At 38.1% G+C, this 24,930-nt stretch overlaps 1 protein-coding gene across 4 annotated transcripts in view; it reads left to right on the plus strand.

Moving 5' to 3' along the window:
• SLC9C2 (solute carrier family 9 member C2 (putative)) overlaps positions 1–24,930 on the plus strand; it is a 95,912-nt gene that overhangs the window by 33,923 nt on the left and 37,059 nt on the right. For all 4 annotated transcript variants that reach the window (XM_072648593.1, XM_072648594.1, XM_072648595.1 and 1 more), the window contains 6 exons: positions 4,207–4,370; positions 5,719–5,814; positions 10,181–10,278; positions 12,869–12,988; positions 15,484–15,682; positions 19,789–19,977. In XM_072648593.1, coding sequence (XP_072504694.1) covers positions 4,207–4,370; positions 5,719–5,814; positions 10,181–10,278; positions 12,869–12,988; positions 15,484–15,682; positions 19,789–19,977 — 866 coding nt within the window. The remainder of the gene's footprint in view (positions 1–4,206; positions 4,371–5,718; positions 5,815–10,180; positions 10,279–12,868; positions 12,989–15,483; positions 15,683–19,788; positions 19,978–24,930) is intronic.

Genomic DNA, 24,930 nt, shown 5'->3' on the forward strand with positions numbered 1-24,930 from the left:
GAGCAGAACCCAGCCCAGCCTTGGCCGCACTGCGCAACAAGACTCTGGGAGGAGGATACCTTGGGGGTGGAATCTCCAGTCACAACAGTGGGTCCTCAGATCCCTCAACCCACAGGCACCAAAGGTCAATGACGGGTTTTTTTTTTCAGCTGGCAGGTAAGGGAGAAGGGCCTTCCCATAGCTCTGGCATCAGGCAGTGGCCACAGAGGCTTCACAGCAGCCTGTACAGACCACACCATTGTTGAAGCATAAAAACCCCTGGGACACTGAAGAGCTGAGTCTTACCTCAGCCTTGGGCAGAGGCCCTGGGAGAGCTGGTCTTTGTCTCACACTGAATGGTGGCCCTGCCCATCCAACTTATCTGAAAATCAGTCCCCAGTGCTGACTTGGCAGAACTGGAGGCCTGATGGCTGTGGAGAAGAAACTGCTAAAACTCTGGGCATAAAAATCCCTCTCTGTGTCCAGATCAGTACACACTTGATCATGCCACCTTAGAGGAACTGAGATCTCACAGATTCCCAGAGTATACCCTACTCTTGACAAAAGACCCAAATGTCAAGTAACTGGTTGGGAAAATGCCCAAAAAAGGGAAAAAAAATAAGACCATAGAAGGTTACTTTCTTGGTGAACAGATATCTCCTCCCATCCTTTCAGATGAGGAAGAACAATGCTTACCATCTGCAAAACACATAAAAGTCAAGGCTTCTGTATCCCAAACATCCAAAATAAATATTCAATGGGCTCAGGCCATGGAAGAGCTCAAAAAAAGGATTTTGAAAATCAAGTTAGAGAGGTGGAGGAAAAGCTGGGAAGAGAAATGAGAGAGATGCAAGAAAAGCATGAAAAGCAGGTCAACACCTTGCTAAAGGAGACCTAAAAAAATGCTGAAGAAAATAACACCTTGAAAAATAGGCTAACTCAACTGGCAAAAGAGGGTCAAAAAGCCAATGAGGAGAAAAATGCTTTAAAAAGCAGAATTAGCCAAATGGAAAAGGAGGTTCAAAAGCTCAATGAAGAAAATAGTTCTTTCAAAATTAGAATGGAACAGATGGAGGCTAATGACTTTATGAGAAACCAAGAAATCACAAAACAAAACCAAAAGAATGAAAAAATGGAAGATAATGTGAAATATCTCATTGGAAAAACAACTGACCTGGAAAATAGATCCAGGAGAGATGATTTAAAAATTATGGGATTACCTGAAAGCCACGATCGAACAAAAAGCCTAGACATCATCTTTCATGAAATTATCAAGGAAAACTGCCCTGATATTCTAGAACCAGAGGGTAAAATAATTATTGAAAGAATCCACTGATCACTGCCTGAAAGAGATGCAAAAAGAGAAACTCCTCTATTTCACTAAAGATCCATTTCTTCCCTTCCTGGATTATATTTAATTTCTCTGGCTAAATTATTCTTTGTTTAAGCCAATTCTTTGCCTTTTGGAATATCAAACTCTCCCCTCTTTATAGCTGTGGTTCCTAAATCTTATATGATCCTTGGGGTGATTCCTCATTATTTCAGTACTTTCTTTCTGTCTGCTGGCAGTATTTTTTTCTTTGACTTGGAAGCCCTGGATTTTGGCTATAATTTTCCTGGGAGTTCTCATTTTGGGACTTTTTTCAAGGAGTGACCAGTGAATTCTTCTCTTTGCATTTGACTCTTTTGTTCTAAGGGAGCTAAGATGCTTTCTGTTATGATTTCTTGAAATGTATCTAGGCTCTTTTTTTAGTCATGATTTTCTTGTAGTCCAATGATTCTTAAGCAATCTTTACATTATCTGTTTTCCATATCAGTTATTTTTGATATGAGATATTTGGTCTGGTCCAGAATGAAGTCAGAGCACTACTCTAATCTGAACTCTATACATTCCAGACCTGGGTTTGGGTTTAGGTGACACAGCTATGGACTTGAATTTGCATTTGGCTGGAACTTAAGCAGGCTGCTGCTAGCTTCAGCCAATGTTGGCCAGATTTAAGCTATGCAGGTTCGGAGCTATAGAACTGTAGGATTTCCTTTGGTCTGGGCTTCTTACCCTAGTTATTCTGCTATAGGCTTCAAACTAGGCTGGGGCTAGGATCCAAAACCCTACTATGTTTTCTCCTGGGTCCAGAGCAACACATCTTCTGCTCACTTCTGTTCTTGCTCCTTGCTCAGTGTATATGATCTTATTGCAACTAATCCTTACCTTACAATAAAACCTCTGTGCATAGGTCACTGTGGACACTCCTTTCCCTAGTACTCCACCATTTGGCATAGACCTCCTCCTCAGTCTGTACTGGATTTATCACCCAGATTTGGAGAATGAACTACTGAGCTGCCAGGGAGCACCTGTTCTAGCTCCTGCACAAAATGAGACTCCTCTGTACTGAATCTGGGATTTATTGTCTTGGTACACCACTGTGAGCAGGTCCTTATTTTGTTCATGCACTGGAATACTCAGTGCTCATGGCTAGACCCTGTCCTCAGTGTCTGCAGACCTCTCTGTCTGTCTCCATTTGCTGCCTAGAGCTACAAAAATGGCTCATGGTGCTTTTTTTTCCTTGAATTTCCCATCAGGCCTTAGTCTGGTGCATTAAACTGTGGAAGAGAGATGGATTTTACTACTTCCTCCTCTACCACCACTTTGGCTAGTCTTGCCTCAGTGTCTTTCCCCCTATGCTAAACTATTTTAGTGCCAGCTATTTATGTAGCTTAGTTTACAAAATAATTTCCTCCTGATAACCCTGTCAAGTAGTTAGTGTCAATATTACTACTCCCATTTTATAGGGGAAGAAATTGAGGTACAGAGAAGTGAGGTTATTAGCCCATAGTCACATACTTAAGTGGCAATAGCAGAGCTTGCACTCAGGTCTTTTGACTCTAAGACCAGTGATCTTTCCAGCACACTAAAGTTCATTCCAGTGACAATGTTATTAAAGGGAACTTTGAAAAGGAAAAGAGTATGAAAAGGGCAACGTGAAACCTAAACGTAATGGGTTAAAAGTAAAAGGATGAGTTCCATTATCTTTAATTAGATGATGACAATTGGAGAATGAATTATTGATTGCTTATATACATGCATAGAAGGCTTTATGATTTTTGGTTTTGTTTTGTGTTAGCTCATATTGGTTCAATTAATTCATTTCCTTCTTCCATACTCGATACCTCTTTTACTAGCTGCCCTCTGCTACTTGTGACAGTGGTACAGGGCTTCTCCATCTTTGAGAGTTGGGTCAAAATACTTTGATTTCTTTTGCCCCAAGGGTAGCACTGTATGGAAGAAATACTGTGAAGGTAGAAATACCACACTTTAGATTGGATATAAAGAGTAAAGGAGAGTGGAGAATCAAAAATGACTTTAAGGATATTGGTACCTAGAAGACTGGTGAGGGAATTGGCAGGAAGAAGGAAGTTTAAGATGGAGGGCTGCTTGTGTGGGAAAGGGGAAGATAATGAATTTGCTTTTAGTCATGTTGAATTTAAGATAATTGCAGGAGGTAGAAACAGATATTTGAAACTAAAATGTGGGTAAGCTTAAGAAAAACTCTGACACATTACCATAGGTAAGTCTCTTAACCTCTCATCCTCAACTATAAAATGAGAAGGCTATGGAATTAGTTGAACTCTGAGGTCCCTTCTAGATCCTTGATCCTATGCATTTGGGAGTTTTCCACAAAAAGAGAGATAATTGAAACCATAAAAATGGATGCACTCTTCAAAGTAAAGAGAGAAGAATCCAGGATAAGGGTTTGGACATTTAAGGAATATATACACATATACATATATACATGCATGCATATGCACATACATGCGCACACACACATGTGATAGGTGATGCCTGGTAAATGTAGGTCAACCTTTGTTTGAACAGTATGACGACACTATGAAAGATAGTTCTGATATATATAGAAAAACCTGGGTAGGAAGTCTGGACACACGTAGATATATTCCACTTCTGATAGCCACTGACTTACTATGTTATTCTGAGCCAATTATTTTTCTGTAAAATTAGAAAATTGGATTAGATAGCCTCTGGGATCCCTTTGAGTTCTAAGATTCTGCATATATATGTGTATGTCTTCATTCACAGATTGAATCCTAAGATTGTGTGTGTGTGTGTGTGTGTGTGTTTGATCTCCAACATTCACCATTTAATCATATGACCTTTCACTTTTCCTTGTCACTATGGATACTGTTTTAGAGATAATTTTCTTCTTTTCACAGGTCTTTGTGTTATTTCCCTCCCAAGACAAATGGCAATGCAAAATGCCATTCTACACATACAAGAGGTGATAGAGAATAGAATTATATTATCTAAAACAGAAAACATTTTGACAAATATTATTTGGTCCACAGTAGAAGAAAAAACCAAAATTGATTGCCCTGATGTGAGTCATGTTGTTTTTCAGAAATAATGCTTCTCTTTTCCTTTGCTTAATTTGACTTTCCCTGTTTACTGTGAAGTAATGGGTTGGTTCTGATGCCAGCACGCTGAAAAATATAATTAGAAATTTTGCTATCTGGGCAAAATAGATTTGGTGAAATTGGGCTTTGAGGAAAGATACTTGCCTGATGAAGAACCAATAGGCCAACTCTTTCTTTTTTTTGGTCGGGTGATACTTCTTTTTAAAGCATTTACAATATGGACCATAAAAAAAATTTTTTTTAAACATTAACCAACTTTGACACAAATAATATTTATGTTGCTAACTTCACAAGCTCTTGACCTAATTGTCTCCACAGTATTACTAACAATTAAAGGACCCTAACTTATTGTTGTTGATCTAAAGTCCTATGCCTAATAGCTTAATTTTAGACTTAACCTCTGATGTTCCCTTACCAATAATCTATAATTTAATAGATCTGGTATTAAGCTTACAAACCTTTTGACTATAGGAAATTGCCACCAAGAGTAGGGACACTGCAGGAATACAATATCTCCCCAACTTCATGTCAATTCCAGTCAGGATTAGATTGTCCACTTGCATTCAGTCAGGCTTAAAGTCTGCCAGGTGTCAGTGGGGAAATTGAGTCAGGAGAATCCTACCTCAGCCCAGGCTGAACAGCCACTCTTCCACCCTTCCCATGAGATCGCCTTTTGCAGTTCATACCAGTATCTCACCATAGACCAACTCTTTAATGGCAACTCTTTGGTGGATGGTGATATTTAATGTCCAGGAAAAAAATTATGGGTGCTAGACTTGGAGTCAGGAAAATCTTTATTTAAATCTTGCCACACATTCTTACTAGTTTCTTCATCTTTTAAATGGGGCTAATAATAGCAACTATTTCACAGGGTTTCAAATGAGATAATGTATATAAAGAAGTAGGTAAAATTTAAAAACTATGTAAATGACAGCTGTGGTTATAATGTTTTGGTTGCATTGAGGTTCCAATAGACCTCATGATCAAGAGAAAACTATAGTTTTCTGTGGAGAGGAGAGAAAAGACAACCAATTTGTAAAAACGTCTGTGGAAGCACTAGTTTTCCACTAGCCTCCCTATTCAGTATACTCTTTGTTCCCATCATTGAAAAGAAGACGTTCTATTCCAAGCAATACTTTCCAGTTGAGGTGTCAGCCCAGTTTTTTTTTTTTACTTCTTTTGCTTTTTGTTGAGTGCAATGATCAGACAACTTCTTCACAAATTATACAGAGCACATTTCAGATTTGTGTATACATCTTTAAGAATATCTTTTGTCTTTAAATGGGAGAGTATGTTTGTTTTTAAACCTAGATGCCTCTTGATTTTTCTGAAAATACTGAAGATGTATCTCCAACAGATGAAGTTTTAATGGAAGAGGCCAGATTGCATGTTGCTATAATACAGATGGTAAGAATTGCCCATAGTAATCAGACTGATATGATTTTCTTTCTTTAAATGACTTTTTTATTACTTAGAATTTTTAAGTTATCCAAAGAGCTATTTGTCTTTGACTATCAAATATTTGGTTTTACCTTCATTGAGAATTAATTTTAAGCCTATATGCTTAGAGTATATGCTATATGCTAGAGTATAAGATTTATTAAAAAGTCTAAGCAGTTTTATTTCTAAAATTCAATTTTATTTTATTTTTCAGTTCCAAATTCTCTCCCTCTTTCCTTGTCTTCCCCTACCCACTGAGAAGGCAAGAGAGATAAAGTTCAATACAAATAAATATAGTTATGCAAAACAAATTCCTACATAAGCCATGTTGAAAGGAAGAAAAGAAATATGTACTCTTAAGACTTTTCTTAAGATGGACTCTTAAGTCCATCAGATCTCTGTCTTGAAGCAGATAGCATATTTCATTATGAACCTTCTGGAATTGTGGTTGATTATTGCATTGCTCAGAGTACCTAAGTCCTTTATAGATGATTGTCTTTTTAATATTATTATTATTATAGAAATTGTCCTAGTTCTGGTCGCTTCACTTTGCATCAGCTCATACAAGTCTTTCCAGGTTTTTCTGAAATCATTCCCTTCATCATTTCTTAAAATATAATAATATTTCATCACATTCATATACCATAACTTGTTTAGGCATTCCCTAGTTAATGGGTATGCCATCAGTTACCAATGTTTTACCACCACAAAAATAGCTGCTATAAATATTTACATATACATTGGTCCTTTCCGCCATCTTTGATGTCTTTGAGATATAGACTTAGTAGTGTTATCACTGGGTCAAAGGGTATGCAGAGTTTAATAGCTTTTTGGGCTTAGTTCCCAATTGCTTTCCAGAATGGCTGGACCAGTTAACAGCTCTGACAACATATTAAATTAAGTACCTGTTTTCCCACAGTCAATCCAACAGTTGTCATTTTCCTCAAGTTTCAATGTGTCCAATTATGGTTGATGAATTCAGAATGCTCTACCACAGATTGGGCACAGATAGTCCATGTGAACATTTGGGATGGATACTCAATTTGTGCATCCTACATTTTCTTTGAGCTGTTTCAATTCTGCTTTGCTCATAGAACACAGTATCTTCTCTGATGTGGGCATGTCATGCTAAGCAGTACTGTGCCAGTGTCTGCTGTGTCACACAATCATTTCCAAAGTTCTTGAGAGAGACCTTGAGAGTGTCCTTGTTTTGCTTCTTCTCACCACCATGCGATCACCTGCCCCGTATGAGTTCTCCATAAAATAGTCTTTTTGGCAAGTATACATTTGACATTAGAATAGCATGGCCAGCTGATTGAAGTTGCACTCTTTGAAGCATAGTTTGAATGCTTGGCAGTTTAGTTCAAGTAAGGACCTCAGTATCTGCTACCTTATCCTGCAAAATGATCTTCCGAATCTTCCTAAGACCATTCAAATGGAAGCGATTCAGTTTCCTGGCATGGCGCTGGTAGACTGTTCATGTTTCACAGGCATACAACAATGAGGTCAGTACAATGACTCTGTAGACTTTCCGCTTGGTAGTAAGCCTGATACCTCTTCTCTCCCATACTTTCCTTCGAAGACTCCCAAACACTGAGCTAGCTCTGACAATGCATGTATCAACCTCATTGTCAATGTGTACATTCCTAGAAAGTTCTCTACCAAGGAAAGTGAACATATCCACAGCATTCAAAACTTCTCCATTTGCTGTACCCAGTGGTTCCATATATGGATGGTGTGGTGGTGCTTTGAAAACCTTAATGCATTATATAAATACTTACTATTGTTATTATCATCATTAATCTTCTTCCTTTTGTTCAAATGTGAGCCTAACACTTTGTTCATCTCTAGTACCTGCTCACATATATGTACTAAGACAAGAGACCAATTAAATGAATTGCCCATCCAACTCTGCATTATGGTCTAGGCAAGAGGCATTTTTCATCCTTCACTCATTCAGTAATAATATGCCATTTCCCATCCAGTCATCCAACAACTCACCCAGGCCAGCTTACCATCTACCTGCCTTCACTGACACCTTCTATACTAGACTTCAGCCTCAGCACCTTAGGCTTCTTGGTTACATTCAGACTTAATTGAATCTTATAAAACAAATAAAAAAGTTCTAGATTCTTCCCTTTGCTGTCATCTTTGCCATAGGAACTGAGGTCATAGGATTTGTCAAATAGTTCTGACTGGTGTCACGTTGCTCTCTTGATTAAGTTTGAGGGTATTTTCCCTGGGTGCCTTGGCAGCATGGCACATCCCTTAGAGCTATCATCTGGTATTGATTGTTTGCCTGCATCTTCTGAGGACTTGCAAGAGTCACTAATGAGATAATTCTTCTCTGGTCATCATAGCTGCTAAAATGATGAAATGATTCTTTATTTTCTGTTTGTGGATGTTATTCTTGCTCTCCAACCTTCCCTCCATCATGGCAACAGGGTTGGGAGTGACATAGAGAGAGCTCAGATTTATCTAAGTATTTTGTTGGCTTACATTACTTGAGAAGGGAGTTATGAGATTGAAGCTTACAATGCAAAAAAACTAAAAACCAAAACAAAAAGACAGCTAAAATTCCTCCCTGATACTTTAGTTTCTTCATTATTAGTAAGGCAGATCCCTTCTTCTCATCCATTTGATCTTTGTGGTCCTTGTTCCCTCCATGTCCTCTCAAGATGTTTCTCATTGTCCTAGCCTACTTCTGTTGTTCACAGTTATTGTTATATCATTGTCATGTCCTTGCACAAAGCCAGTCTAGCAATGAGTATAAATTCCTCCATTACCCTGGTGACCGTTTTACTATGCTTACATATTGATGATGCCTTAGTTCACTTCCTGGTAACCCCAGCCTGAAACCTGCTAATTTGGTCTTGTGGTTTTCAGGGGTTCCTGTTGCTGTCCAGTAATTCCTGCTGACTTAGTTCTTTTTGCCCTTTCTCCTCTTCCATTCCTTACAATAAAAATACTTGAGGGAAATAATGAAGTTATAGAATCCTAAGTGATAACAATAATACTGAATCTAGCACGGTTATTTCTCAGTGTTATTGAGGCTTCTTGGACTGGAGTTGGTCATGCTGATTCAAGTCCCTCAGTCTGGTTTCTTTCACCTTTAATGAAAATTTTATTGATATATTTACCTATTTTTTACTATCCTATACTTGAGGTGTTTTTGAGTTGTAAAATTATATATTAGCACTGTGGACAGTTACTTGTGGCAGATGCATTGGATGGACCAGTTTTCAAATGAGAAGATAAAGTGTCTACTCTGAGCACATGAAAAATTCTCAAGATGTTAAATGTTATGACCACAATGAGATGCACAGAGTCTAGGCTGGATCTAAAGCATAGATTGAGAGGTAAAGAAGTCAAGCTTCACTCAGGGGGAGAACTGAACTTAACCAATAGCTAGTGAGTACCTTAGACTACTACAGAGACTTAGAAGTGAGGCAGGGGGCTAGGATGAGGACAAGCTTGCATCTAGATTGACATCAAGAATGGAGACAAATTGAACTTTGGAAATGGTGCTAATCAATCCCTTTTTACCTGTCTATCTGTCTGTCTATCTGTTGGTTTATTGTAGGCCAAAATTTCTATAGTCTGTATATTAATTAATTATAAAGATTAAACTAATGGGAAGAAGATCAAATCCCTCACCATCTTTTGAGACAGAATATTTCCTGGAAACTCTCTGTGTGTGTGTGTGTGTGTGTGTGTGTGTGTGTGTGTGTGAGAGAGACAGAGAGAGACAGAGAGAGAGACAGAGACAGAGAGAGAGAGAGAGAGAGAGAGAGAGAGAGAGAGAGAGAGAGAGAGAGAGAGACAGAGACAGAGACAGAGAGAGACAGAGAGAGAGAGAGAGACAGAGAGGCACAGATCAAATAATGAGTAAGGGAAAAACCCTGCTTAGGGGTAAACTGGGATTCAGCTTCAAGGGCAGTCCTATTTCTGCCTGGATTATTCCCTTATGTAGAATCCTCAAGTATTTCTACACTAAAGAGCAAAACAAAGACAGACACACAAAAGTCTGCATGATTGCTGGTTATTTGATTTATTTCTTATTCAGTTCAAAAAGCGTGTATTAGCACATCACACACCTATTATTTGCTAGGCATTATGATAGGTTCTAGAGATACAAAGATAACAATAAAACAATCCCTGCCCACAAAGGACTGACGTTTCGTTGAGATGATGAAGGCTACCCACACTTGTTTAGTAACTCGTAAAATTTCTTTCATTGGATCAAGCCTGCTAGCACATTGCATTTATGCTTTATTTACTTATTTATCTAATTGCTTTGTTAATAATTGATGTTATTGAAATTGATATTTAGAGTAGCTTTGAATCGCAGTATAAAGAAGGAAACCTTACAGAAGCAGCAGCCCGAATATTAATTGGAGCATCCAAAAGCTATGGGACTGTTCAAGGAAAGTAAGTGTTCCATCACTTGCAAGTCACTACCCTGATGTCATGGGTCCTCTTCAAGAACAAAAGGCAAACAACACTGCCCCCCCAATTATAGTATGGGCTGAATACAAAGCCAGATAGAGCCACACAGTCAAAAATTGTAGATAGGACTAAAATTCCAAGTCAGGAAATTCCTATGTAGTAACGTTGCAAATCTAGAGACCAAACTGGAATATACTGTTAGATTAGCTGTGGGTCAGGAAATAGGAGGGGGAACCAAAACAAGAGAAAGAAAGGGAAATAGCATGGGAAATAAATGGCTTTGAGATGATTTGCTTCACTAAAGGAACTGCTCAGGAAAGTATGATGTGTTACCCATTCCTTCCCTTCCTACTACACAAGCTTAATTTCAAGCAAAATTTCTGTAAATTTGAATATATTTCCTCCCCCTAGGATATCTCTTTGGACTTGAGGTCCTGGTTTGGTGGGATATTGCTGGTAGAAAGCTTCTGCCATGACAGTTATTTCTAGGTTCCTATATTCTCTCATTCGATTTGTGAGAGGTACAACTGTTCCCAGTCTACCAGGTAATGGAGGAAGTCCGGTTGCCTCTGAAAGTCCAGAATCTCCTATAGTATAAAATTATCTTGTGTATCCATGGTCAATAGAAGAGATTTGTATAATTCTAAGTTGATATCCAACATTATACTTATCTCTACCAATAATGCATCAATGCAGCTGTATTCCAGAAATGGAATTTGTTTGTACTAAAAAACGTTAGTGAATCCTCTGTCCAGTCTCACTGGTTTTATTACATTGCCAATGGGCAGGGCTGCTAATTCAACTTGCTTGGGGAGCCATTGGATTTTGAAAATCCATGGACCTCACCTGAAGGCTGACATTTTTTCTGTGGTTTGACTCATTCTTCTCGGGAAGTAAAATTCAAAGTCCACAGCTTAATGACCTCTTGCCAAAACATGTCTGCCTTAGGAACTGATGTTGCTGCCCTTCCTTCTCTCCCTCTTACCCCCACCCCAGGGTCTATGGAAGAACAATGGAATAACTCATCAAATTGATAGCATGGTGTGATAGAGCATGCCAATAGTCTCTTGCTGGAGAAGCTGAGACTAGTGAATTGAATGAATCAGGGAATTCTGAGATTCAGTAGGGATAAAGCTGGCTGTATAGCCAGACTAAGGCATCAATATGGCGAGCTTCCAGGAGTGGAGGGCCACTAGGTTGCCTAAGAGGGGAAACCAATTCTGGTCAGAAAAACAGAAGAGGCTAAAGCTTCCATACCAACCCATGCTTCCATGTTCAAGATCAGACATGTGCATGACTGCTGCATTTCCAGCCTCAAAAAACAAATGATCAAATGAAAACAAGTGAGGCAGAGTAATCTTTCCAGAATGAGAAGTCTGTGGAGTCATTGTAGAGAAAGAAGTTCAGAGGGCCAAGGGAGGACCCCATAGAGAAATAAAATAATGAGCATGACTGGCTTGTGCACTTTCCTTAAAATGGGGGGTCTTGGAAGAACTCACCAATCAGAGGAAGGGGGCATAGGGGCCAAGTTCTCTTTCGGGTGAGAAGCTGCCAGGTCATGGTGGAGATAGAAATCCAAAGAGTGAGGAGTAGAGCCCAAGAGAGGAATAAAGAAGTGGATGTTTGTGTATTGTTCCCTACACTGTCTACTCCATTCCCTCCACATCAGTTCATATAGGGTGGACAAGGGCCAGAGAATCCTGTGACAAGTCAGGATCTAACTGGCAGGGTTATTAAGTGAATAAACAAACTGGTCCCATTATTCAAGATAGCGTCTCGTATTAAGGGTCTCACAAAGAATGCTAAGTCAGCTCCATCAGGCTTTGTTGACATAGGAAGAGGTAGTCTCTGAGTGTACTCAGAGAACAAAGAGGCTGTTAGGTCCAGGCTCTTCTTCTGGTTGATTAATTCAGGCTTTGGCCTTTATTAAAATCCAAAAATGATATTAAGTGATTATCACTATGTACGGAACTCCCTACATCAATACAGATGAATGATTCCTCTACAACCTATAGTCATGGAGAATTGCTTGGGGGCAATAGTGAATTCTTAGTTGGGAGGAGCAAGGTTACTCACATACCACTATCATATCTTGGTTTCATCTATTCAGGCTAGCATCCTCATCTTACCCAACACATCTTGACTCATCTTTAAAAACATTTGCTTATGGTATTGCTAGGAAAATCTGAATTAGATGAGGGGAAATATACTATTATTTTATTTATTTATATATTTATAAATATATGTTTATATATAAATTTATATATATTAATATATATAAAATATATATTTATATATTAATAGATATAAAATATATATTTATATATAAATTATTTATATATATTTATATATCATTTTATATGTATTTATATATTATAATATATTATTATTATATACTATTCCATGGGTACGTAATTGGGCAGGTAACAGGTAACAAGCCTTTGTTAACCCTTTCAGTCCTGGGGCTCCACCTTCTGTTCCAGCTTTTCTCTTGATCCCTGCGTCCCCCTCAGAACCTGCTTTACTCAAATGTAGGGCATACCGTAACATACTTATTTTCTCTCTCTGTTAGATTCATGAGCATTTATGATGTCTTTTCTTACGTCAAAGCTAGAAGCTGGCTTATGAAACTTAAAAGTGTATTAGTTTTTTTGTCATATCATAAAGACAAATTGCACTTTCTCCCATCTGGGTAAGTACTTTACACTTTTCCAAAGAACGTATTTGAAATATGTGAAATTTTCTAGATCTTAGGAAAAAAACTCATATTCTATCAAACTTTATATCATGATCATTTACATACAGGTTATCTCTACTCTAAGCTAAGCTTCTTGAAGATAGATTATCTATTTGTCTTTGTATGTCTCTTTATCACAGTATCTCCATTAGAACCTACTTTACACATTGTAGATAATAAGTGATAAACCTGAATAAATAAATCATTATTATAATCAATTTTTATTCATGGGGAGATGATCTATGTATTGCACAGGCCCTTCCTTGTTCATCTTCTTTCTATATTGCTTTGGCCTGTCTTAATCTCCTTTGGCTTTGGTTGTTTGATTGGTCATCAATGATATTAGCAGCAAAAATCTAGGTGGGGAAAGGGGGAAAAGATGAAATTCATATCTGGCACTTGTTTGTCCTTTGTTCTCTAAGAGCACCGTGACATCAGGAGACAATGCCATAACATGTGAGTTAATTGGATTTAAGGGAGGACTTTGCAAAGCCACCAGCCTTACTTTGTCCTTTGGGCCATCTGAGTCCAGTGGTGAGATATAGATCAGGATGACTGGAGATGGTCCTGGAGGCAGTGAGAAACCTTGACCTTTTTAAGCTAAGGTCTTTAATGAGTGTCAGTTTGAGACAATGCCCATTCAGTGATTAAGGCTAGTTAAGAAATGAAGCAGAGAATGGTCTCTTTACCTAGTCTATTTTGAGTTTTGGTTCCCCAGTCTTATATAGACATTCCACCACACTAAGTTGCTTAAGGTACCCTTTCTGAATGACTTGGAGCAGGGATGGGGAGCTTCCAGTTCCAGGGATTCACCAATTTTTCACCTTAATTTCATTTTAGTCAAAGGACAAGTATTATAACGGCAACAAACATTTATTGAGCACCTTACCGTAGGCAGAAAACTTGTTCTAAGTGCTTGGGAGATATAAAGTTTACATAACACATAGTCCCTGCCCTCAAGAAACTTACAGAGTGGCAAGTATTTGAAAATGCAACATAACTTCAACAAACTTTAGCATCAAGATTCCAAAAATTTACAAGATACAGACTTTTTCCTCAATAAAGAAAGTGTGAAATTGATATTTCCATAACATAATATTAGGATTTTGTCTTGCATTTATAAACAGAAAAAAAAAAGGGTTTCAAGGATACCTATGATTGTAAATTTAAAGTAGGAACTAAAATAATGTTCATAAGAAGTTTGGTTGTATTTGCCATTTTTCTCAAGTTTAAAGGGGTATATATTTTCAAAGAAAATCCTAGAAAATGAGCCATATGTTCACTTCTCAGGATTTTTTTTACAAACGTCTCTAGATTTCTCCCTTTAAAAAATTGTACTAAATAGAATTTTATATTTTTTTAAAAAAAATAACAACTATGACTGATGAAATGTAATGTTTTCTATTTCTCCCTAAAAAAGGGTATCCCAAAAGTTTTTAGCTATTAAAACTGACTAAGACTTTTGGAACATCCTGTATACTACACAAAATATACATATACATGTATGTCTGTTTATATATGTGCACACATATGTAATAGATATAGATTTCCATACATGTATCTACTTATTTATATGACTTGATTTTTATTTTTCTTCAGAAAATATCCTCAGTAGAATCAAAGTTCCTTACCATTGGCTTAAGACAGCAATAAGTTGCTCCTATGGAAGAAGGGTTACATTTATTCTGCTTTGTCCCAGAGGGCAGAACTAAGAGGAATCCAAATTTCAGTGGGTGCTGAACTTGCAGTCAAGAAGACATAAGTTTGAATCCTGCCTCAGGGACACTCTAGTTGTGTGACCCTCGACAAGTCACTTAATCTGTCTTTCCCTCAGTTTTCACATCTAAAAATGAGGATGATAATACCACCTATCTTACAGGGTTAAGTGAGGCTCAAATGAAGTAATATATGCACATTATAAATATGCATAATAGATATATGTATATACCTCATATACAAATTTTTGAAGTACTTTGCAAACCTTAAAGTGATACTATAAAAATACTATTGTTATTGACTAAGTGAAAGTTACAAAGAAGCAAGTACCAATTCACTTTAAGGAAGAACAAGTTGTTCAAAAATGGTATGGATTGCCTCATTGGATAGTGAATTCTATGCCACTGGAGGTCTTCTGGCAAAGGCAGGTTGATTGTTTGTCAGGCACATTGCAGAAGATTCATGCTTTGAGAAGGGGTTGGACAAGATCTTTTGAGGTTCCTTCCAACCACTAGCCTTATTCTGTGATTCTAAATGTCATTATCAATTTTACTTCTACTGTACAATAATCATAAGTTTTATTTTTGCTCTTCCATTTTAATTTATATTCTTAACCATTATTATTGATGATGAAGAGTTTTAAAAAACTGCATATTGAACTTCAGTTTTTTTAGGTATTAGTTAATAATATATTTGAATGATTGACATTCTATTTAATCTCAATTCTTTTACAGGAAGTCTATTTTTAGGGTTCATATATATAATATTGTATTTTCAGACGAGTTTCAGTACACAGGATACATTGTCACTATATTATACATCTATCCCATGATTCTACATCTATGGTCAGCTGTAAGAGATTTCTATGTGGTGGGACTAATTATCGTAAACTACTATTTTATTTTCTTGTGCATAATAGAAGCAACACTAAAGGTATTGTATAAAATATCAATGTTTTCCATAAATAGAAAAATTCACATTTCTTAAAAATCTCTTTTTAAAGTTCAATTAACTTGATGTCAGATACTATTTACCATAATTCTTGACATAATTCTAGAATCTAGATTGTTTCATGTAATTTTTTTATTCTTCCTTGAAAGTCAAGAAAGAACTCACTAGACATCTTCAAGAGAAGACTAGAAGACTATATGTTGAGAATTTTGTCGACAAGATTCCCATATAGGTATTGATTGGACTAGATGGGCTCTGAGATCTCTTTCAACTCTGAGATTCTGTAATTCAGCTAAGATAAACATCACAAATGCTGATAAACATAATGGATTAAAATTAAATCAGAATCATAAAGAGTGATTGGACCTCATATTATTGTTTCTTGTTTAAAAATGACTGATATTTTAAGAATTATAAGTTTGGAATCTATAAAGGGTTATATATATTCAACTCAAACCAGATGCCATTGGAGAAACAAAAACACACACACATATATACACATACATACATACACACACACTCACACACGCATATATTTCTACCTGAAGAGCAGTGTGAACATTTTTCCAGATGGTCAGAAATGATCATTTGCATAATTAGCTGTTCTTCTTAAAGACATTCATCAAAGTGAATCAATACTATGAATTTACTAGGTGTTCATTTGAATCTCCCACAGAATGTTATATTATGTTCTTTTGATCCATTATTAATGAATGCCAGATTCTTTTGGGACAAATGAATTCTTCACTAAATTAGTTAGGATGCTAATGTATTAGTATTCTGGAGAATTTTCTCAGCAGGGAGAACCATCTTAACCCCAAATTTCTTCTTAACTAATTAGGTCATGGAACAGTTTTGGATTTATGAGACAAATGCTGGTTTCAGGTGTGGGATGAGGTTGGCAGGTTTGGACCTAAAGGAGGAGAGATTTTTACAATAAAACAAAGGAAATAATTCCTCCTAGTTAGGAACTATGTGTGTGTGTGTGTGTGTGTGTGTGTGTGTGTGTGTATGTGTGCGTGTGTGTGTATAATTTCATACTTTTTTTTTTAGGAGGAGAAATACCACTAGCATAAAAATTTCCTGAATTCCTTGTTAATGTTATATGGGTTGCAAGGAAGGACTCTACACAACTTATTTTGGGAAATTATGGCCTAATATAATGTCTTTTCCAGAGCACCTCTTTTCTTCTCTTTCAGGGGATTGTCCATATACTATGCTTCCTTCTTTTCATTGTTTTTCACTGTTCTCAACTGTTAGTTACATCTTAAAATATCAGCATTGCCAATTGGAAAGGAATTCCAAAAAGAACCCTAAAATAATCAGAATCTGTATACAAAGACCTGGATAGGATAAATAATCAAGGCTAGCATTCAAAGCACTTGAAGGTTTGTGAAGCACTTTACATGAGTTTTCTCATTTGATCCTCACAACAACCCTATGATGCAAAAAGCTGTTATTAATATCCACATTATACAGATGAAGAAACTGAGACTGCGAAACATTAAGTAACTTGCCCAGAGTTGCACAGCAATAAGTGTCTGAATTGGGATAGGAACTGAAGTCTTCCTGACTCTGAACCCGGTACTGTGCACAGTGATAGACCTGGAATTAGGAAGACCCAAGTTCAAATCCCCACCTCAGGCACTAGCTGTGTTATTCTGGGCAGGTCACTTTAATTTGTCAGGCTTTCCCTAACTGATTTGGATGTGCCCTTACCACATAACTTAGTGGACAATTGGAATTGGGGAATTTAGCCTGATTTAAAAAAAAAACAAAACATGTAACAAATGTAGACTCCAATCCCTGTGCTTACCCCTAGTCATTTTACTTGGTATTCAGTTAAGATCTTCCTTAATGACTCCTGGGAGATACCATATTTTAACATAATATTATAGAGAAATGATCCTCCCTTAAATAGCAGAATTCTCACTTTAAAAATAAGAAGAAATCTCATTATTCTTAAAAATCCTAATGTTACTGAACATTGAATAAGGATAATAAAATGGGAATGGAAATAGCATCTACCTTCCATGGTGGTTATAAGGATCATATGAGATTACACACACACACACACACACACACACACACACACATACACACACCCACACCCACACACATACACCCCCCCACCCACATACACATCCACATCCACACATCCACACACACATGCATACACACATACACACACACATACACACACATACACCCCCACCCCTCCACATCCACATCCACACATACACATACACACACATACACATATATACACACACCCACACCCACACCCACACACATACACACACATACACACATACAGATACACACACATACAGATACACACACATACAGATAGACACACACATACACCCCCACCCCTCCACATACACACACATACACATACATACACACACCCACACCCACACCCACACACATACACACACATACACACACATACACACATACACATACACACACATACAGATACACACATACTGATACACACACACATACACACACCCACACACCCACACCCACACCCACACATACACATACACACATGCATACACACACATACACATATACACACACACATACACACACATATACACACTCCCCCCCACACCCACATACACACACATACACACACACATACACCCACACACCCACACCCACACATACACATACACACATGCACACACATACACACACATACACATACACACATACACACATATACACACCCACACACACCCACACACACCCACACACACTCATACACACACACACATACACATACACACACATACACATGCATACATATGGAGAGAGAAAACTTTGCAAACTTCTTAAAATGCTGTATAAATGTTAGCTACTATTAGCTATGTTTGTAATTTTCCATTCACAAAAACTGGATTAATAAAAATTTTCCTGGATAAATTCCAGTTACCTGAGTAAGAATATACTGAGGAAAGTATGGGATGCTGTTATCTGATAGGAATAAAATACAATTATTTTAATTTGTAATGGTGAGAAATCAGGGAAATCCAGATCTGTGAAAAGAAAAAATATATTGTATACTTTGGAGCTATGTCTTGTGAGAAAAAGAGATTGAGAGAGAATACTATACAGAAAATATAAAAATGAGATGATATTTAATATTATTCCACTGCAGTTAGGCAGCTAGTTGGTGCAGCAGATAGAGTGTTGAGCCTGATGTCAGGAATACCTGTGTTCAAATCTGACTTCAGATACATATTAGTTGTGTGATCCTGGATGAGGCACTTAAACTTTGATTTCTTTCATTTTTTTAAGACATAAAGTTGCATTAATCATGGCTAAAAAAAAGCATGGAAATAATGTTAGCAATACTCTAGCATCTAAAGAAAGAAGAAAAACTTAACTTTTGAGTGAAAATAGAAATAATAAATGACCCTGTGCCCCCAAATCCTAAAGTTCCTGTAAGTGCTACAAAGTCCCCTTGCACATTTCCACGAAAGTCTCCATCTACCTTCTCATATTCTTCCAATTATATCCGCTGATTTCAGATCCAGAAACTGAGAACTTAAGTCCATTTAAGAGTGTGAAGGCTTCTTTGTGAGCCACCACCCTGTGGTAGGAAGAACAATGAATTTAGAGTCGGATTGATTTTGAAATTTGGTTCTGCCAAACTCTCCGTCATTGATTCAGGCCAAATTGCTTAGTTTCTTAGGGTACCTTCTCATCTCTAAAATAAGAGGGTTGGCCTATCTGACCTCTATGGTCCTTCAAATATTAAAGTCCTATGATTCTATAGCACTCTGTTCTATATTCAAGATAAGAAGATTTCTCATTCAAGTATATTGTTTTTCTATTTTTAATAATTATTTCTAGGTTAAATGGGTTCCTTTGGGATAACTTGGGAATGCCATTATTCACATTGTTTCAATGGGAAAACTGTATTCCGAATTCCAAGTAAGGGACTTCAAAGGAATTTTTGAATTTTTAGTTATTGCTGAGGACTGCCTTGTAATCTGTGATCATTTAATTTTTTTCCACATCATTGTAGTCCAAACAGTAACATTTCTTTTTTTGTTTTGATTCCTAAATAGATAATAATTATGAAAAACAAGTATTTTCATCACAGTTGGAACCATTTGGAATTTTGCATCATCGTTTTTGGACTCATCGATATCATTTGTGTGCACTTAGTCAGACAAAAGCCAAGAGATATTTTCCTTATTCAATGTTCAGTAATATTAGGATTTTTAAGAATAATAAGATTTCTTCGTATTTTTAAGGTAAGGATTTTGCTATTTAAGGGATGACCATTTCCCTATAATATTGTGTTAAAATGTGACATCTCCCAGGAGTCATTAAGGAAGATCTTAACTGAATACCAAGTAAAATGACTAGGGGTAAGCACAGGGAGGGAATCTACACTTGTTGCTACACATTTTTAAAAATCAGCCTAAATTTCCCTATTCCAATTGTCAACTAAGGTATGGGATAAAGGCATGTTAGGGGAAGTCGGAAAAATTACGCACTTGATAGTGTTTCAAGAGGCATAGAAAATTCTCACTGCCTCAAAATGATTTTCTTGTTATATATCCTTGAGTCAGGCATGAGTATTCATAGTCTGGGATCATGCCAAAGGCAGTGTGCCTACCTCTGCTCCTCCAAGGGCTTAGTGGCCTCACTTTATCCTCTGGTTGTACACAGCCTCCTATTATAGAAACTCATTCAAATCTATTCCCTCTCAAAATTACTCCACACTTTAATATTATACCCTCTTTCTCTTCCATACTTTTAATCAAAATTTCATTTCTCAATGTTGGAACATGGCCAAGTGTTAAAAGGATAAGTTAAAATTAGCTGCTTAAAATAATTTACACTCAAGCATTAATGACTGATAGTCAAGATTTCTCTAGGGGATATCTGTATTTGAAAACAGAACCTAATTTACTCTTAACACATCTCCAAGGGATAGAATGTGCATGGAAGAGATTACTGAGCAGCTTAGCTTTCTAGTATCCTTTGTCTGGTCTCAGACACTTACTAGTTGTGTGACCTTGGGTAAGTCACACTTTACTGCTGTCTACCTCAGTTTCCTTATTTGTAAAATGAAAATAATAATAGCCCCTACCTCCCAGGGTGGTTGTGAGGATAATTTGTAAAAGGCTTCACAAACCCTCAGGTTCTGTACGTGTTGGCTGTTACTGTTGTCCATTGTGGGTATTCTCCACACTCCCCATATATGAAGTTTACTAACTTGTGTTACAGATTAACTCGTTTAGAGTCATAGGGCCACAGGACCATAAGAAGCAGAGGGACATGGCATATGAGAGAACCTGCCTCTGACTTATACTGGATGGGTGACTCTGGGCAAGTCACTTCCTAGGAACTTTCTTAAGACTTTTAAGTTTCAGAAAAAGTACATTGATAGAGCTTCCTCCTCTGGGAGTTCTCTATACCAGTGAAACCAACCAACCAATCAATCAATCACTATTTATTAAGCGCCTGCCATTCGCCAGGTTCTGCGCAAACTGGGCATCCCAAAAGAGGTAATACAGTGCCTGCCCTCAAGGAGTTACAGTTTAATGGGGGGAGACAACTTGCAAACAAATATGTACAAACAAAAAAAGGAAATAATTACCAGAGGGAAGGCACTAGAATAAGAGGGGCTGAGGAAGGCTTCTAGTAAAAGACGGGATTTTAGTTAGGACTTAAAGAAAGCCAGGAAAGGCAGTAAGTATAGTCCAGGCATAGGGGACAGCCAAAGGGAATGCCTCGAGAGAAGACATGGAGTGTCTTGTTTGAGGAGGCCAGTGTCACTGGATCAAAGGGCACATGTTGGGGAGTAAGGTATAAGAAGATTAGGAAGGTAGGAGGGGACTAGGTTAGGAAGGCTTTTGACTGCCAAGGTAGATGGTTTAGCATCACATAGCCAATCTTTCTTACCGGGATCATATCTCACAGAACTTTGAATCGATTTTTTAGAAAGGAGAAGGCCATTGAAGCTTAGGGGGCCTTACAGAACTTGTTTACAGTCATATCAGGATGTCAGAGGCAGGAGATGAACCTCTGGTTTCAAAGACTGACTCTTCACTTTAACAATTGTGATAATATTTCTATGAGGACTAAAGAAAAGAAATGAAAAACAGTGGCTTGGAAGAGAAAACACAAATGAAGAAGTTACCTTTTGACAGACATGCTATGGGCATGTCACACTCACTATCTGTTTTAATTTTCTGGATTAGTGACACTAATTTTTTTTTGTTGCTCAGGCAAAAAAAAAAAAAGGAAGTCATTTTTGACTCCTTCCTCTCCTACGATGTCTAATCAATACAAATTCTTGAAGTCATGGAGCATGGCTGGGAGACTGGAAAAGGGAAGGGGAAAACAATCACCCTATTTTTCTCTTTTAAATGGCAGAAATCAGTGGGTAAAGATAGGACATATTAAGGGAATCTCTGCCAAAGGGGCCCTTGTTTTCATTTGTAAGAGGTAGGATTCATCTGTTCCTTTAAGATATTTGATTGTTTGCTGGTCTCCATTTTTTAAAATCTCTTTGCATTTCAAACATCAAATATTGTAATGTACTCTGTGCTACGTGCTGCTTTTATGCAAGCTTTTCAATCGAGTTTTGTGAAATGTATGCTGGAAAGTATGAGTCTGTCTCAGTATTCCACTGAGGATGGTATCCTATCTTTTTCCAGATTTCCTTGGTGAGGGTTAGGGGCCAATGAAGTGAAGAAATCCCATAAAGTACAATCAAACCCTTTGTAAGATGAGCATTTGTGATAGAAAGGTTTAAAAATGTTGGTTGACCTGAATCATGGAATTTAAGAATTTGAAAGGACCACACTGTTTCTGACCCTCAATATCTGTGGGATCTTGGGCAAACCATTTACAATTTATCCCTTCCACATTGAGACTTTTCCCATTGCAGTTTTGATATTCACAGGTCAGCATAAGAAATTAAATGGGAATTCTGGGGGAGTTTTGCAGAAGCTACAGATGACACACAAAGGCTAGCAGATGATACAGAGCTTATGACCAAACACTTAGCCAAAATTTTACAATAAGGTACTATTAACACCCCATAAAAGAAAGTGAAAAAATTCAGACTTCTTTTCTGGTACGAAAGGGAGGGAGAAAACTTTTATGCTTATTTTCCAGATCTCAAGGGGGTGGAGCAGGGGAGATTGATGAGGTTTGGGACCCAAATAAACTGACATACTAGGTCCTGCTGAATGAATTCAACTCTAGACTTCTTTCAGCTAAAGCGAAACAAAGTTTATTAAAGATTTGACATATTGGGTTGACTCTTAAGGAACCTAAGCATTTGTGATGCTTGTATTGACAAGCAGGCCAGATAGAATCTCAGCTAGACAGAGTCAGAGCTGGATTGAATCTGAGCCCCTTCATGGAGTGGGGATGGAACTTATATACAGAAAGACTGTGGGAAAGATCTAGAGGTGGTTGAGTAGTCTTGGAGGAGGGTCTAAGGAGGATCTTGATGAGACTGGGGTAACTAGTGATGTAATCAAGGGTGGGAAACAACTGGAGGCAATTGGGAGGTATGGGACAGGTATGAGGGCTGGGGTGGGAAGCAGGTGGGGCAATCCAGAGGTAACAGACAGTGGAGGCCCAGACTAGGCCAAGGGCAACAGATTTGAGTATGAAAAGCCAGATTAAGTGGGAAGATTCAAGGAGAGTTCAAGGAGGTTCCCAGGGTCTGTACCCCATTATTCTCCCCTCAAACAAATGGGACCCAAATTCTTTTGGGGGTAAGGAGTGAAGGTCTCAGCTTCTGAAACTGCTTCCTGCTGGCAAGGGGAGTAGAGCTGTCCCTGCCTCGATGGGTCCTGTTCAAGGGGTGCATAGCCTGAGTTGTCATCTGGAAGTTGATGGCTTGTCCTCTGGAAAAGACAAACCTGGCAAGGAGGTTAGGCAAACAAGGACCAAAGAGGCACAAAAGTAGTATAAAGAAAAGACTATTTCCCTGGCATAAAAGACAATTTCTCTGGAGAGAATTAAAGATAACTATGGCAAGGCCAAAACACAAAAGGGCATGTTTGATAAGATTTTTTTTCTGGCAGAGATCCCCTTTCTTTCCAAACTGCTCCATGGGCATGTAGAACATGGAAAGCATATTTTGAGTAAATAAAAACATCAACTGACCTGGGTCTGGGAGACTAACAACCTCTGGGTAGCAGAAGTAGCTAGCCCAGGAATTCCCAAACCCCAAACAATTGGCCCGACTGTCTCCTACACTTTCAAGCGAACATGGGGAGATTTGGTGAATGGAGGGAAAAAGGAGATGGGAGGTTTAACTAGAGAAAATTGATTCCCCAATTTCACTATCAGTTCCCTTCCCAACAAGGAGATCCTCAAATAGACAGAGGAGGGGTATGTCTGGAGACATTCCTTAATTTACCCTTCCATGGCCAGGACCTGATTGATTGAGGGGCAGGTAGGGCCAGAGTAATTGGTTAAAACAGAAAATGTATCCATGTTCAAGTGGATAACCTTACCTTTTGCCTCCATTTTTGCCCAGGGCTTGGTAAGAGAGGTGGAGAAAGTGAGAATGCTGCCAGAACTCAGGGTTTCCCATCAATCTGAGTCTTGAGAAGACTGGAGGACAGGGTACTGGGGGCGGCTGCATGACTTTTCCAACTTTGGGGACAATCCTTCGTCCAATGTCCCTCCTGGTCACATGGGCATGGTTCCACAGGTGTCAGTTCCTGGATTTCCCTCTGGGGCATGCCTCAGAGAGGCACTCCTTGAACCAGTGACCCTCCTTGTGGCATCAAAAGCAGGGTTTTTTTTGCTGCCAAAGTGGCTGGGCTTCCTCCAAGGGGGCACCCTGGAGGGGTACTCCTTGGGTCTTTTCCTGACCATGGCAACTAACAAGAATTGAGCATGTTCTCTGTCTCTAGCCCTTTCGCTTTATTCTCTTTCCTCTGCTACCACTATGTTTCTGTGGTTAAAGACTCTGAAAGCCATCTCCAGTAATTGGGCCTGAGGTGTTTGGGTTCCCCTTCCCAATTTATGCAGTTTCCTCCTAATATCTGGAGCAGACTGATTAACAAACTACATGCTAAGAATTGCTGCCCCTTCTATAGAGTCAGGATCCAAATCTGTATACTTTTTAATTGCTTCTACTAATCAGTTTTGAAAAAGGGCAGGGCTTTCCTTTTCTCCAGGAGTAATCTCCCTAATTTTTTGAAAATTTACTTGCTTTTGAA

Source organism: Notamacropus eugenii, chromosome 2, assembly GCF_028372415.1.
Source record: "Notamacropus eugenii isolate mMacEug1 chromosome 2, mMacEug1.pri_v2, whole genome shotgun sequence".
Classification (NCBI taxonomy): Eukaryota; Metazoa; Chordata; class Mammalia; order Diprotodontia; family Macropodidae; genus Notamacropus; species Notamacropus eugenii.